Source organism: Kryptolebias marmoratus, linkage group LG21 (genome assembly GCF_001649575.2).
Source record: "Kryptolebias marmoratus isolate JLee-2015 linkage group LG21, ASM164957v2, whole genome shotgun sequence".
NCBI lineage: Eukaryota > Metazoa > Chordata > Actinopteri > Cyprinodontiformes > Rivulidae > Kryptolebias > Kryptolebias marmoratus.
This window is the reverse complement of record NC_051450.1, coordinates 20210221-20227676: the sequence shown is the minus strand read 5'-3', so window position 1 is coordinate 20227676 and position 17456 is coordinate 20210221. Positions and strand designations below refer to the sequence as shown.

The 17456-nt window shown below is 39.4% G+C and overlaps 1 protein-coding gene across 2 annotated transcripts in view; it reads left to right on the top strand.

Annotated features, from left to right (window-relative positions):
- The first annotated feature begins 7053 nt into the window (after positions 1-7053).
- Positions 7054-17456, top strand: part of ctnnd2a (catenin (cadherin-associated protein), delta 2a) — a 275301-nt gene continuing 264898 nt past the window's right edge. The window contains exons 1-2 of one of the 2 annotated variants that reach the window (XM_037973227.1): positions 7054-7358; positions 10410-10554. In XM_037973227.1, coding sequence (XP_037829155.1) covers positions 10491-10554 — 64 coding nt within the window. In that variant the 5' untranslated portion in view covers positions 7054-7358; positions 10410-10490. Of the gene's footprint in view, positions 7359-10409; positions 10555-15914; positions 16286-17456 lie in introns of those variants that run through there. The other variant, XM_017429866.3, reaches the window with a different exon arrangement.

The window sequence follows — 17456 nt, the reverse complement described above, 5'->3', positions numbered from 1 at the left end:
AAAACTGGCATCAGAGGTGGTGTTCGATGTGCATCCCTTCAAGGACTGCTAGACCTTTAACTTCTTGTAGTTTAAAAGAGTTCAAACACATGCAGTGTCACATCCAACACCTCTGGCTTTGCCTGTTTAAGAAATTAGCATTTTTCTGACACAGGTTTAGCTTGTATGGTGCTTGACATGAGGAGGAAATAACCGCAGCACTGCTAAAGGCAAAAGGAGCAGAGCCCTGCAGTTGCAGATGACAAATGTTGAAGTTGGGAAATCTGGCCTCCCTGCTACTTGAGTATCTTTTGTTTTTAAATGGGGAAGTATCATTAATCACAGCCCTTTCTAAATATGGTGGGAAACGGTTCTTAGATGTCTCCCACAAACACAATTAGGCCTGTGAGCTGAAGTCATTCAAGCGTGGCGGAATCTGATTTTAATATATCAATCAAATCTGATGAGTAATGAACAAAATGTAACTGAAGAGAGCACCAATGTCTTGACACACAGCCTAAAATAACTGATTCTAGATAAGCAAGATAACAGAAATATGCCAAGGCTAGTCAGGTCATTTCCAAAGTGAAAGCAAAACTGTATGTGAGCACCTTAATGTTTCCTGGTCATGCTTCAGCACTCTTTGCTGAGTAAATGTCAAAGCATATAGCTTACAATTTTACAGACACAGAGAAAGTTATTGGTACCCTTTTGTTAAAGACCCACAGAGGTCACTGAAATAATTGACAAAAGCAAAAATGTAAAAAAAAAATACTGAAAATCAGCTAATAGAAATTAGACATTAGTTTTGAGGCAACCACTGCGATGAATGTCATATCTGTAACTCTAAGACTTGTGCACCTGTCCACAGGTATTCTGGCCCCCTCCTAAGGAGCAAACGGCTCCAGCTGCCTCAGGTTTAAAGGGTTCCTTCCTCAGATGTTCAACAGGATTTAGATCAGGGCTCAGAAGACCACTTCAGAACAGTCCAGTGTTTGGTTCGTAGACATTAGTGTTTTTAGCTTCCTGACACTAGCCAGCACATTTTGCTCCTGAAAGCCTTGATAGTCTTGAGACTTTATTGTACCCTGCACAGACTCAAGAGCCTCTGTGTCAGACCCAGATCAGAACCGAGCCTCCTCCGTGTTCCTCTGTGGGTACAGGGTTCACTTTTGGGTGTGTGGACACAGAGCTGATGGGACTTGTTGCCAAAAAGCTCCAGTTTTGTCTCATCTGTCCAGAGGACATTCTCCCAGAAGCTTTGCTGCGTCACAATATGTATTTTGGCAAATTCCTGTCTCACTTTCTTATGATTTGGTGTCCTCCTCTGTTGTCTTCTGTTATCTAACACTGATGAACTTTGACCTTGGAGTTCACCTCTGTCTTTGGAAGTTGTTCTGGGCTCTTAAGTTACCATCTGTATTATAAGTGGAGGTTGGCTCCAGCACTGCTGACCTTAAACGTCTGAATAATCTGAGCAGCTGTGGTGACAGGAACATCCAGCTGCTTGGACATGGTCTTATAGTCTTTACCTTTAAAATGCAAGTCAATATTTTTCTTTCTAGGCTCCTGGGACAACTCTGTCCTCAGCTTTCTGTGGTCCATATTCAGTGTGGTACACACAATGATACCAAACTGCACTGTGACTACTTTTCACCCTTTAAACAGGCAGACTGACTGATTACAGGACAGTTAGTTTGTTTTTTAAATAATTCTGTTGAACCACAATTCAGAAGCAATGACTGATTTTGATTAGTTGATTTTCAGTATTGTTAAAATGATTATTACTTTTGTCAGTTTTAAGTTGTTTCAGTGACGATTGCAGGTTTTTCTTTCTTTAACAAAAAGGTCAAAACAACTATGTGTGTCTATATATATATATATATATATATATATATATACCTGCACATGGGAAACTTATATTACTGTTCACTATTCACATCTTAAACCATCTAGAAAGCGTCACATCCTTCCTATCTGGCGTCTTGCATGCATTCCAAATTCTTCATTTGAGGAGTTATTTACAGCAGGCGGCTCGTCCGTCCGCAGCGAGAGTCCAGCCTTAAATGTTTCCGTTTCGTTTGGTTTAAACAGTTTGTTGTTGCACAGCCTGGAAACTTATCTGAAGAGTCTGTAGTCATGCAACACCCAAGGCGGCTGCAGGAGAGATATACTGGTGTTTGGCAGAAAAAGCTCAAAGTGATGAAGCTTCTTCTTGCATAATCCAATAAAAAGGACGGCGTAGTCCAGAGGGACTGGCAGCACATGAAGGTTGCTTTTGGTTTCATGCTGTACTTGAGTTCAGCTTCGAGTATCCTTTACAAAGCGTTCAGCATCTCGTAGCAAACAGTCATGGAAGACAGAATTGCCTTGGCTATGCACAGTTTTTTAGGTCCATTCGTGTGTCTGTTTTGCCTCTTGTGTCTTTGTTTTCCTGCTGTCATCCTGTTTTTCTGGTTGGAAAAAGAAAAAAACACCGGTTAGAGTTGAATCAAAAATCCATCAATTTGATCAAAACACAAAACCTTTCTTTGATCATAGAGTACAAAACACACTTGACTAAAAGTTATTAACAGCTGAAACAAATATTACAAAGGCAAACTTGTTTGATGAGGCCTCGGATATGACTCAGACCTCAGTAAGGAATCTGAATCATAGAATCTCACTGAGATCTTAAGGAGTAGAAACATGCGTGTATATCAGAGTTCTCCAGGACCATTGAGGGTGTGGTCCCATGAACACTAGAAGACAGGTCATAGGTTGTGTAAGCAAAAAGGCAACCATGTTAATGCTGCTGCTTCTCCTCGAGTCTTACGGTTTTGTCACGTTGCTCTGCAAGTAAACGAGTTACAAAACCAAATGTGTTCATGTTTGATACTCTGACAACAGTGAGTCACCCAAAACCTGACAAATGGGAACATGACAAGCTGCCAACATTCCTCTGTAGATTATAAATGCCACATCTCAAAGAAAAAAAAACAAGAAACAAAAACTTTCCTATGCAAAGTTGCCTCTTCATTAGTCTAGTCCAAAAGGTCCTGAACTGTACGGTAACCTCTCAAACACTTACCTGCCCACAGGGACAGTTTATTGAGTCCTGGACAGAACTGGCCAGCTTTTTCACATGAGGAAGTCTTAACTTGTGCATTCTGCAGGCTTGTTTGAGCAAGATCGTCAAGATTCTAATTTTTTCCTGCAAAAACAAAGATATGTGAGTCATTGTCTCAGCGACCATAAAAACTGATCCATGTTCAGGCGCACAGTGAACAACTTGACTGTGCTGTTGTTATTAAAGGTAATGGAACAACTGACTGTGCAGAAGGCAGGGGTTTGCCCACTTGGCCTAACCCTGATGGCTAGACGCTGCTTCCAGCAAATCCATTGCAGAAACATCTGCCCTTTAAATGTGTTAGCTACACAGTAGAGTAACAGATACCAACACGACAGAAGTGTCTCTGCTGTTATGGTCACATATGTGTTATTAATCATGTTGTAAGCATAGAAGCACTCATAAAGGATACACTGTGGTATTAGTTCTGAGTTTGAACATGCCTAACCAATCACTGTAAAGGTACTCATTGCAATGTCATGAAGATCGGACAAAACAATGAATAAAGTAAGAAACAAATATATACACATTATTCTTCTCACATTGATGGTTATTGTGTTCTTAAAATAGAGATTTAAGCAGCTGCCCACTAACCCATGTGTTTGTTTACCTACGGAAACAGCCACGGTGACTGAAGTAGGTTAAACATTAAAATTACCAGCTGGATTTGTCCACCTACAGACTCTCAGGCTGATGTAATGTGACTCAAACCTCAGCGTAGTTTTAGATTTGGATTCAGCTGAGTGTCTTGTTTATGCTGAGTGTGGACCTGCATTCAGTAAAACTACTCGAGTAAACGCTTTCAAACTGCACCGTTTGATGTAGTTCGTTGTAACCTTTTTCTGTGTTTGGTTTTATATTTTGCAGAGAGTGTCAGAGATCCTGTATGTTAGGACTCGTGGCCGGTGCTGGTTCTAAAGAACGACCTTTACTCACAGGGCTGCTCTCCGCCGTGCAGTCCAGCTTTCGGTGTTTCCGTTGTCCTGCGCAGGTCGAGCTCCGCAGCGAGGCTGTGACGTTTGTTTCCTTGAACGAATGACAACACGACACTGGTAAACGTTAGTAACGCTGCAGATTTGTACAGAGCGACCATTTAAAGCTATAATTCATGCATTTTGAAGTGGAGTTCTGGGGAAAGAAGCTCTTTGGACAAAATAGAGTTAAATTCTGCTGAACTGAGGAGCTGACACTTCGGTGGTTTGAGGGTTGAGGAATCATGTAATATATTTTAAAGCATGTATTTTTGTTTACATAAGAAAATGAAGGCACATTGATATCTATTAAGTCCTTGTAATTCGGCAATAATCCTTCCAACAAAAGGTCCCGTAGACAGAAATACGGTCACATGGAAACCTGCTCCTCTTTCTTTGAACACCTCACTCTTACAAAACAGGGTATCAAGATACTGAAAAAACAACAAACAAGGGAACCTGGGAAATGTCAGATATTAATTTCACATGTTTCTCACATGGCTCTCATCTTGAGTGTCAGCTTCTTTGTTCCAACTTGTTTCCATTTACAGTATCTCCTTGAAGAGCAGACACCATAAGTGAAACTATTTTATAATTATGGATCCAATCCATCCACGAATAAACAAGTCTTGCAGGGTCAAGACTTTGATTTCAAAATAAGTTGGGATGCTATTTGAAATGTAAGTTAAATGATTTGCAAAACCTTTAAACCATGCACCCCAATTTCAAACTATAAATACAAATATTTCCAAATCTTATAAACCCATATTTTATTCACAACAGAACATGGTGAACATATTCCATGTTGAAGCAAGGAAATTGTACTTTTTTATTTTAGAAAATAGGGTAATTTTAATTTTTACGGCAGTTCTCATAAGAGATGATGAGATAGGGGCAACAAAAAGCTGTAAAAGTAAACGATACAAATAAACAGCTGGAGGAGCATTTTACTCTGAATTTAATTCATTGGCAACAGTAAGAGGAATGGAAGTAAAAAAAAAAAATTGATGTGTTGCTTCCATCAAATTCAATTTTTTTTTTTTTTTAAAAAGTACAGTTTCTTAGTATAAACATTTGGTAGTTTATGTTCCATTTTGAATAAATATGTTTTTATCAGATTTGCAGATCATTACATTCAGTTTTTATTTCAAACTTACTTTTTTACCAAAACAAACAAACTAACAAAAAAAAAAGTTAATATACGCTCAAGAAAAACAAACTTTTTCTGCAGACCAGAGTTCATCTAAGCTGGACAGAGCTGAGCTCAGGTCAGGAAATAAGTGTGCAGCAGCACTGATGACGTCAGGAACGTCCACATGGATGAAGACACATACAAGTCACAAGTTCATCCGTTCAGTCAGCGATCACGTTTATTTAGGTCAAACAATGTTTGATGAGATTATTGCAACTTGGTTGTGTGGAAAGGCCAAATTAACCTGCTTTCTGTTCAGTGGATTATTCACTAAAAACATTTGGAGCAATAAAAGATGTAAAATATGACAAATAAGGCTCCAACAGTTAGATAAAAAGGGTAAAAATGTAAAGCTATAAAAACTGAGGTGATACAGTGCAGCCTGACTATGTTTAAAAAGAAAAAGTAAATGTTTTTTTTTTATTTTCTGTGTGAAATACATGGTTTAAATGTTCTGCAAAGCCCTTCCCTTTTTAAAGTGTTTGACAGGCGTGTTTTTGACCCTTTCAGCTGTGGAGACGGATGTCTTACTTACTGTGTTTTGCAGGTCCGTTCGCACAATGGCCCTGTAATGGTCTGTAACTGTCTCCGGAGAACTTTTGCTGTCACAGGAAAGTGACCAGGGTAGAAGCAGAAGAACAAGGACACTGATGCAGAGGAGAGGCTTATGGTCACGGGGGGGGGGGAGAACAAGACAGGAGGTTCAGTCAGCTGTAGTACAGAACGTAAAATACAGGTTACACACCCTGTTCTTTCCTCTTTCTATGAAATGCATCACAACTCGTCTTTACTGTAAATTTACTCATGTGGGAGAAGTACGACGAAGTTTAAGTTACTTTCTGGAAATGTCCAAAGGAACAAACGGCACAGGAGGGTCACCCACCAGGAAATAATCTACTGAGAAAACGTTTAACTCGTATTATTGTTGGCTGCGACTGGCCCTGTTAACATGCCGGGACATTATTTCTGACACTCAGGGGTTTTCATTTCCATCCAAGCCTTCATGGATGAAAGAAACACTCTTACTGTTGATGGATGGGACACAAAAGTTCAAAGATAAATGAATTAAGACCTTTACAGTTCGCTCCAAGATTAAAATCTTTACACTATGTACCGAGGAAGTTCTATAAAGTGAAGTGTTTTATGTTGATTTTACAGCCTCTCATATGAGATCACTGAAGGAGTTCAGGTCCAAATGTCACGGCTGAATGAAACACTACGATAGTTTAAGGCCTAGCATTCCTTGAAAGAGTGCATATCGCCCGCTGCCTTTCTTACCAGAGATTTACACCATTTTATGCTGAAAACTGATGTGCAGTGTCATAATATCTTGCATGATCTATTAGCCTTTGGAGTGTGTGTTTGGGCTGATTCTCAGCTACCACCACACCAGATCTTTAGCTTATTATGCGTGAAATTAAATTGGTGTTTGCTTATTTCACTTTGCTGAGGCGGCCATCTTGAATCGGGTTGACTCCAAATGTTAATCTGGATGTAGATGTACATCTAATGATTGCTTCCTGGAATTTTATTTCAAATCCGTCCTGTGGTTCATGAGATATTTTGCTAACAGACAGACGATCACAGATAAAACCATAAAAACACAGCTCCGAGGCTGTTTGTGCATCGTTTGCTCCCTAATGTGTTTCAGATCGGTAGTTAGTTTACTATTTAATTTATTCCTATTCTCAGTCTGATGAAGTGCAGGTGAAATGACTAATGTAATAATCAGTGGAGGGTGGATACATGAGTCACGTAACTTAATGAACTTTCACATAGACTTAAGCATTTCATATGTTTAACTTTAATTTCGGAGTTTTAGCTCCTTTTTCTTTTCATCAATATATTTATTAGGGTTGGTTCTTCCCGAGTCGGATTTTCTGGATATTCCCTGAATATTCCCATGAACGGGACAGGGGCTAATCCAGGAAACCACGCAGCAGTTTCCGTAAATCCTGGATCTATTTCGGTTTCCCTCTGACAGGCAGATGGGAAGTTATTCACCCGGAATTCCCCTCTTTAAAATAAAAAGCCCTTAAGTCTACGACCTGCACAGTAATTGTCCCAGTCGCTCGGCGGAGACGGAGACGGACGCGCAGGATCCCGGGTGAGTCTCCAAACCGACGTGGCGCAGCTTTTCCACCCAACTCAACCAAGCTGAGCGCATTTTGATTCACTTTTATTCACAGCAGCTCAGCAGTAGGTCCGCTGGTGCATACGTGACTTGCACTGTTTGGTGCGTCACTGCTGGATTAGTTTGGAGCGCGTGAGAAACTCTGGAACAGCGCGTTACTTACCATTGGTCATTCTTCATTCATAGTCCCCGCGTGCTAAAGCTGGAAACTGCAAAGTGCGCCTTCATCCTCAGGGTAAAAAAAAAAAATTCTAACTCAGTCCTTCAGGAAATCCCGCGTCCGTGGTTCGGGAATTATTGTCCTTTCCCACGAGCTCTATTATTACGCACCTCTTTAGCTCCTCAATGCGCATGTGACTTAACTTCCGTCCTCGCCACACTCAGAACTATTGCTGCCAAAAGAATAAGGTTAATCCTCCGAGGGAGGTAATGTGGAAGTGTTCCTGAGCAGAACAGAACCAGAGACTCAGCTGCAGTGGCCCCTGAGGACCCGAAGATCACGACCATCCAATTTCTCCAGATTCTTGAAGTCTTGTAATTTTATGAACTGTAGATGATGGGATGTTCAAAGTCTTCCCAATTTTTTGTTGGGAAACATTATTCTAAAACTGTTTCACTATTTTTAGATGCAGTTTTTGATATTCAGATTTACAGATGTCCTCCACAAAGGACAGATTTGAACTACTGGTAGTCAGGAGGATAACGGACTCAGTGAAAGTTGGACGAGCTCGTGTCTGGGATGATGTCTTTCAGTGTCTGTGGCAATCTGCAGACACACACTTCTTGTTTTAATAGACTCATTTGGCAGATGATGAGGAGCAGAGTCATACAGCATGAACCACAGACAATTAGGCAGCTTTTTGAATTTCGAAGGGAGTGGACACAGACTCTTTTTGCAAATGGCACTAGTTGCTATTCCCAGTTTCCATCGGTGAGGGAAAGTATTTGGAATGAACAGTGATGTAATAAACTCTCTTAACCTTTGTAAGTTTGTTTGTCATAAAGATTAAATCCTAATTTAGTTTTAAAAGGCCCATGACTCCAAAACTGTTTAGCTGAATACTCTGAAAATGAAGTTCTCTTTATTTGTGTCTAACTGAGGATAAGTTTGAAGTATTTGTTGTTTTTCTGACTATTACCTGTTTTGGCACATCTTTACTGACTTCCTGTTTGCTCTTAATAACAAACCTCACTTCCAGATAAGATAGGAAGTTTTCAACAACTTCATCATTTTAATGTTTCTTGTTGTTTTAGAAAGAACAAATGAGACTAATGATTGTAGTGCTTTCAGATTCATATTTTTATCCTGAGATCATTACATTTAGTTCTCTAGATTAATAATTTCAACCAGGTGTTTATTGTTGGATGTAACGTGGCCTTTGAAACAGTTTAAATAATAAAAAACAAACATATGACAAAAACCTCTGCGCATACTTAGATAACAGCTCAGAAAATTCATGTGATAAAACTCGACAGGTATTTATTGTGCTGGATAAGCTGCACATACAAGCCACTGGCATCATTAGGATTTAGCATCTGTCTGACGAACGAAGCAGAAATAAAACGGGAGTTTATCTGGCCAATCCTGTTTGATAGCATTTTATCTGGAAGGCAATTATTATTGCTCCAAGTACAGGCTTGAGATGGAACATTCAACACAACAACAGAGTGGCTCACATTGGGATAATCTGTGTGTGATTGATTTTTGAATGGCTGAACACTGTTAGACTAATGGATCATCAATCTTGCAGTGAGGAAATTGGTTTTGCATTTTAGTGTTTAGACAAATATGAGATGAGACATTTCCTTACTTTCTTGAAACTTGGATTGTTTGAATGGTGAGTGTAAGTTTGAAACCTTGACTGAAGTCACTTCCTGTCCAGCATGGGCTCGAACAGTCATTAATTATATATAGAAACTGTTTAAAAACGAAGACAAAAATATGTTGTTTGGACTGAAAATTTAAACTCAGGAGCCAAGGCAAACAGTTTCAAACTGGGGTGATCGTTGGTTCATAAGAGGTCTCTGCGCACGTCTAAAGCTGACTCTGCTTTATGAGCTGAAGAAGAAAAAATATATATTTTGGCCTCTAAACACAAACAGGTTGGGGAGAGTGGGAAGTCTCATCTGCAGCTGACGCACAGAGAGGCTCACTGTGTACATTATTTTCAAAACTTGCAAATTTCTGAAGGAGAAAGTTTCAGTTCTCTCACAATGTAATCCAGGAGAAATGTGAGAACTCTAACTCTGCAAATGATAATATTTTCATTTTAACCGAAGCAACCAGACTCAAACTTATCTCTGCAGCTGACCTATTTTGATAACACGCAAAAAACACAGAACTGCAGACAGTTTTGGGAGAAAATGGAGACTTTGGTTGGCTTTCTTCAAATTTAGCATTAGTAACTCTTTTATTTTAAAACTACCATGGTATAATCTGGTACGAAAATGCACGTTTCACTAAAACAATGCAAAATCACAGACTGCATCCATTACAACGACATGGCTTTGAAGGAGACCCAGGACTCTTGAACAGCTAAAATTCTACATCAGATAAAAATGGGACAGCATTCCCCTCTAAAACCTCCAGGATCTGGTCCCCTTGGTTCCTAAATGTTTACAGACTGATGTAGAAGAGGACGGGGTGCTTCAGAGTGGTAAACACGGCCCTCTTCCTCTTTGTAAGATATATTACTGCCATAAAATTCAAAATTCCTTTTTTTTTCTTTCTAAAATAGGTACAATTTCTAAGTTTAAATGTTTAATATGTGAACTGTGTTCTATTGCTAATAAAATTTGGTTTAATGAGTGTACATGTAAGGATGTCTAAAAGACATCTTCATCTCCTTTTAACGTCTAACTAAATACAGTCAGTGAAACATGCTGCGTAACACCAAGTCAAAGATAGTCTTTTTGTGTTTATGCTGTGCCAGATTTTATTAAATAAACTTATTACAGTTTAAGTGCATGCTTGTATGTTTGTGAGGCTGTGTCACTCTGTGTGTGTGGGGGTGTGTGTTACAGTGCTGGAGTCGGCAGTAATTAAAGACATTCATCAGATTATGACAGCATTGCCAGGAAGCAGTGCATCGTGGGACTCGGAACATGACCGGCGTAACCAAGACAGCAATCAAACATCCCAGTGATCTTCCCCAGCGACATTTTTCTTGTGAGTCATGATTCATCGACCAAACATATGTGGGATTTACTGAGACTTGACATTCTAAGGGTGTTTGACATATTTACATTTCTTTGACTTTGTTTTTCCTGTCTTACTTTTTACTTTTGTATTTTTTTTTTCTTTCGTAATCCTCCTGAAGCCCTCAAATAAGACGGAGACAAAGTTTGATTCACGTGTTTAATTTGACCCGAAGGCTGCGGGAGGGTTAGGATTATAAAACAAGGACTGCCCAGAAGATGCTAGAAGCTAAAAGTGATCATTGCTGTACGTTGTGGACACTGTGACGCTCCTCATGCACGCTACGTGACGACAGAACTGCTGTCGAGCATGTGCACAGGGTCAAACAGGTAGCATTTTGAACCTTGCACCGAAAGTTCAGAGGAAACTTTTTAATAAGTACAATCAAGGAAGTCTCCCCACAACAAAGGAGAATTTAAAAAAGTGCCAAGATCAAAACCGTCAGGCCACATTTGGGCTCAAAGCCAGCAGTTATATTAGACTGAGTCACTGTTACGGGAAACGCCTAATATGTAACCTAGCTCTAATTGTCTAATTATCACCTGTTGCTGAAGACAGTAATGCTTTTACTTCTGTGTGTCTGTAGTGATAGCTAAAAATCTCTCATAAATTGGGACAGATTTGAATTAAACCCACAAACGGATCTCACAAGATTTGGTTTAAAAACTTTGCTTTAACTCTGACATCCAACACTGGCTGTCTGTTACCCTAAAACTACAACATTTCCTTGTAGGTTCAGCTTTATGCTTTTCAGGTTTTCATTTATTTTCCTTTGAAATGAAATAGTTTAACCTGCAGTGCTCATATCCATGCGTGCTGCGCTTCTTGTTTTTTTCCACACGTGCTGTCATTGGTGTGTCATTTATGTAACTGGTGTAACATTCTAGACAAAACATTTTCACTGTTGTTGTTCATTTTGTTCCAAAGCTGAATAAAGGCTTAAAGGTTTACTAAGAAAGTTCACACACAAAAAACCCTGCCATCAAATTCTAGTACTACACAAACTAATTAAAAAGAAAGTGATCATAGAACTTTGCAGTTTGTTTTTCAAGAAGAAAACATTGAAATTAAGATCAACACTTTCATTTTTATGTCATTCTGCTTTTAATGCCAACTAACAAAAATCATAAAGTGTGAATAATTTCACCCTGGCTGTAGTTTGTCTATGTGTTAGAAAAATGAACAGCAACAGAATCACAAATGGTAACTGCAGACTGATGATTTGTTGTGATTATTATCGCACTGTACTGGAGGGTAGAAAAGCTTAGCCAGAGACAAGGATTGCAAATTAGCCGTTGTCCAAATGAAAATCTCCTAAAATAAAAATAATTGTGCACAGTGAGACACTGCATGCAGCTCCTGATAGTGACCAACAGACGCGAGGGTGTGGCTTTGCTGGAATGAGTTTCAGCTCGATACGACATCGCGGCTCGTTTCCCGTATTTTGTGTCGCAACACATTTTATGAATGGGGAAAAGCTCAGCTACTTTTCGGAACTTTATTGCAAAACAAAAACCTCAATCAAATCAATTCTTGCAGATTAAGCTGACCTTTTAGAGCCTTTATATTGCAAATGACCTTCGATTTTACATTTAGTTTATATGCACTGACTTTAAGGTGAAGTTAGAAAAGCTCAAGTAAAGAAGTTTCTTTTTTGCATGGTTGCATTTGACAGACGTCTGCTTGTTTCTCCTCCATGATAAAGCCAGATCAGAGACACTTACTGCATGTGCTATGGCTGTAGCCTCTGCACCTCAGTCCACATTCTGCTGATTCTGCTCCAACTTCTTGACAATTGTTACATCAGAGACTTCTTTTGTGCAAACCACTTTTGTTTTGCGTCCCACGTTTTACCAGCATTCTCACCAATAAAATGATGTATGCACATCCTGCTAGACGTGTCAATCTTACGCAAGACTGACTTTAAACAAGACACAGAACAACCATGTTCCTTATTCTCTTTCTAGATTCATGGCAGGAAGACATGCCTTCACGTTTTACTGATGTAAAATTGTTTTTGCGGCTTCCTGTTGACATTGTACCAAGAGGGTGTGAAGTGTTCCTGTATGGTTTGCGTTCTGTGCAGATGCTGTAATATGATGCATATTTAGCCAGAATAAAATACAGCAAAGAACTGGGATTTTATGTCCTTTCACAAAGCCCACAGTTTGGAGCAGAATAAAAGATTCATTGTGTCCGAATGTGAATGTGATCTTGGTCTGTTTCTTCAAAAGTTGTGGGAATCAAATATTGCCTAAACAAAGCGTTGCCAGGGAAACAGCAACTGGAAAATAGGTTGTTGAATTGATTGCATAAACCTGTTTCAAAGCTCGTCCTCAAAACTTTGAGCGTACAAACATCAACAACTGTACATCTACTCTTGGCTTTAAACACTTCAGATTCAATTAGCACTTGAAAAAAAAACAACAAAAAAACTTGCAAATAAATACTTTATTACTAAGAGAATTTGGAAGAAATGGACTGGAATAAAAAATGAAAATACACAATGACCTACTATATATATTTATTTGCATTTGTGATGACAAAATTTGTCTTTATTTTTTTACAGGCAGAAATTCATCAAATTCTGTTCCCTCGAGTTCAGAAGGTTTCAAATCTAAGGTAAATGGCACCATCTAGTGGTGATAGTGACGAAATGCTGACTTTTCTATTTACAAAAGTTTACAGGACTGAACAAATGAATGAATAAATGAATGAATGAATGAAACAATACTAAGACAAATGAAATGGGACAAAATAAAGAATAAAGTAGAAAACTGTAATAATAAGAAACAAATAACATTTAAAATAAACAAATGCAAAGTATTTCACTTGCCTTCTTAAATTACGGCCCTTTTACATGTGACACCTTACAAAAAATAACTTTTTCAGACATTTGCACAGGTTTTTCTTTATTTTATTTGTCCCATGGAGAAAGGCTGGTGCTCTGCTCAAATATGTTGTGAAACTGACAGTAAAAAACCCCAAAAACATGATACATGTGCAATATCTCATTGGTACGAGATTAGGCAGTATATTAAGTAAGGTGGCTTATAAAGCACTTATAAAGTCACACAACCAAAAATATTCAGATTAGTTTATATCAAATAGGTAGTTGTTGTGCAGTGCAGTGGATGAACTGGAGAAAACACTTCTGGTGAGGTTTGTGGTTGTTGAGGAGGTGGAGCCACGTGTGCAGGCAGCAGGTAACGGGCCGCAGGTAATGGGCCGGCATAATCTCTGTCAGGTAGGTGGTGGGAGGATTTGGACCCAAATACAGGCAGACTCAGGGAGCTCAAATGAAACTAACTTATTTGCAAAAACAAACAAAAGCTGACAAAAACTTGGCACCATGAGGAGCTCCGAACAGGACATGTAAGCAACAATGAATCAGCGGGAAGGTGAAGATGAACAGGTGTTAAAGACAGAGGGTGATCGGTAAGTGGACACAGGTGACTGATTACAAATTTGGGACAGGTGCAGATGGGTGTGGCAGGCTGACAGGTACAGAGCTGAGAACAGGTGAATATTGGCAGCGACACAAAGGGCACAGGGAGCAAAAACTATACAAGGACTTACACACACACAGGGAAAACAAGAAATAAAACAGAAACAATAAATCGAATACAAAAATAACTCAAAATACCCAAATCCTAATAATCCCAAAAGGAATTTAATAAAGAGAAACAGAAGAACCGAACAAACTACGAGGATCTGCGACTGTCACTTCCTGTCTGCGTCAGTATCTGAACCACACCTGGACTGTTCAGTCCTGCCATGCTGCTGGACTCTGTGTGGACGGAACAAATGTATGTTAATGTCAATCTCCTTGTGTCCCTTAGTCTTGTTTTCATGTCATGTAATACAGTTTAATGCTTTCAGCGCTGAACTGCAGGGCAGGCAAGACAATTTGCTTGATCTTCACAATCTGTGACACTTTCTGAGCTGTTGCAGAAACTGTCACAGATTGCCTGTCACTTTTCTCAGAGCTGGAGTTTTTGTGAGTGGTGCCACCAGAACAGCCAATATGTCCTTGACTTTTGGTATTACAGCTCATTTTATATGTTCTGATTAGTGCTGCCGCCGTGCTTAAGATGGCAAAACAATTTGCAGCGCTTCTTTTCTATCTTGGTGCAATTCATCATTTCACATTAAAGAAAGAAAAAAAAATGCTCAGACACTCTTGTTCTGTGTGGAGCTGAGATACAGACATGCAGAAAGCTCAAAGCTGAGAAAGGTTTGTTATTTACAGGTCATTTCAGGAACGTGCAGTCAACTAGAAATCAAACCGACATTTCTTTTTCTTTTCTTCTTCTTTTTCTGTTCATTGGAAAGGAACTCTTTAAAAACACATCAAAGAAACAAACAAAATCAAGCAGTGGAGAAAGAAAGAATAAAGAAAAAACCCAGCCCTCCGATGTAAAATCCTCAGCGGTTGTTGGCCTTGAGATGCCAGGTGGATGTGTGAGATATTGTGTTTTAAAGTAATTCACAGGTGGATGGAGGGAGAACGAGAGATGATGGAGTGGTTGAGGTGATATTATCACCATTATGACCCCAATAGAGATTGCTGTAAAGTGTGTAGGAGGAGGGGCAGGGTGTATAGGTGAGGGTGGAGGATGTGGTTGTAGAGATGAAACGGAAATGGAATGTCTTATTTATTCTGCTTTTGGATTAAAAAAAGGTTTTAATGTTATGGTACCTCTGAATATTTATAGACAAATTTAGCTTTTTTTAATCCCCTGAGGTGAGAGGAGATCATGTTGCAAAATATCCCATAAATCACTCAACAGATTTTAACGAAATTCTCAGAAAATAATCACTGAATGTACATCTACAACTGAAAAACTTTTTGAGTGAACTCCATTCAAGATGGCTGTCGCAGCCAACTGAACTTAGGAACCACAAAAATGGCTACAACTCAGCCACTTTTACAGATATTGAACTAAAACTTGGTGTGGTCGTAGCTGAGAGTCATCCTCGATACATAATCTGAGCGCCATTACATCTGACAGGATCTCAAAATATTGCATGAGATTGTGCATGACAAGGTTTGACCAGGACTACTTTGTCAGCATAAAGTGATTTCAGTTTATATTTCTGGCAGGAAAGGCGGCGGGTGATATGCATTCCTTTAAAAATGCTTTTTCTTGATTTTTTTTTCCTTTCTGTAATGCTTAAAAACAATTACGATCCGCACATTTATTAAGGATGTTTAAAAGCTCGCTGGTCTGTTTGAGACCTTCCAGTCTGAAGATGTCGCTCCACGTCCTGTTATGAAACCAATGCTGCACGCACACACGCCTAGGTGCGCGTGCGCGAGCGGCGAGAGGGAGACGGAGCGCTGGTGTCTGCCTCCTCTCCTCTCCGGTGGCGTTGCAGCAGTGCTTCGCTGCTCTCCCGTCTCTCTGCCTGCTTTTCTTTCTTTCTTTCATTCCTCTTTCTCTATCCTCGACCACCCTCCCTCCCTCCCTCCATCCCTCCTCCCCTGCGGATGAATCTGAAATCCCCGCCACAGCATCCCCAGCAAATGGTGGTTCCATCCACAAGGACCGTGCGGACGCAGGACGCAGCGACAAGGCGCACCGCTCCGTTTTGATCTAATCCGAGCTCACTGCGGATTGACTTAAAAAAAAGAGAGGAAAGGCGGATCGGGGACGGGGAGGAGAAGCCTGACAGAGTGGCCAAAAATCTCATTTCGGTAAGTCATGGCGTTCTTCCATCTGTTCTTGATACGACTTATAGATAAGGAAAGAGGAGGGGATAAGAAAAAGGTATCAGATCTGCAAACGCCTGGGTTTTTGTTGCAAATTGGAAATGCGCCTTTAAATCTGACCAGGAGTTCTGGATCCATAAGGATTTGAGGGAAACTGAAACATGTGTCCTCATGGTGCCCATTCAGTTACACAAGATTATTTATTTTTGGCTCCACATGATGACCTAAATCCACTCTTTTGTGCGTAAAAGTGCAAACAAAGATGCAAAAGGCACCTTGTAAACAAAAGGAGGGGGTGGCTTTACATGTGAAGTTAGGGTAAGATGGAAATGATTGAGGATGCATTAAATTCTGTGCTTTAAAGTTTTATGGTTGCCAAGCATTTCTTGTCAAGTTTTGCAGAAATGTCCCTTCTGCAGGTCCTTTGAATCATGAGGTGGATAAGAGGAACGAATCCATACGTTTCCCACATGTGCTTTGATCAATAGGCATTTTCCGGAGGAGGTGGGGGTGGGAGGTGTAGGTGAGCTGTGGCAGTTTGTCAAGGGCACACAATATCACTGTAAAAACAATCTGCTGAGATTTAACCAATAACATTCAGGTTACAATTTATTTGAATAGATTATAACCCTGTTTTTCAGTTAAATGTAACAGCAAAACCAGTTTTTACACTTGTAATTTCTCAAAAAGATAAATTGAAAGGATTTTTAATTTCTTTACTCAGTTCTAATTATTTATATTTGTGACTTTTTAAAAAAATGTCACGTTTGAACTATTTCTTGCATACATTTTGTGAAATCAATTAGGGAAATTTGACTTTGTTATCACTCAGCTGTGTTAGTGAAACTCAAACTATTTAAAAAGATACAATCCGTCAAAAAAATTATAACTAGTTTGCCTAAACATCTAAATAAATTTAGAATTTGGAGAATATTTCTGCTAAAAAATGTCATTTGCACAGTTAGCAGCTCATTAAAAGTTATCACACTCAGGAATTTCTTCATATTTTTGCCCAAATATTGGGAAATTATTGAGGTTGTGAAAGTTTTAATAAAGAAAAACGCTGAATGATCCCAAAGTTGTGAACCTAGTAATGGTTGACATAAATGTAAAAGATGGAGAAACAGAATCCAGAATCCCAGCTACACATTTTGTG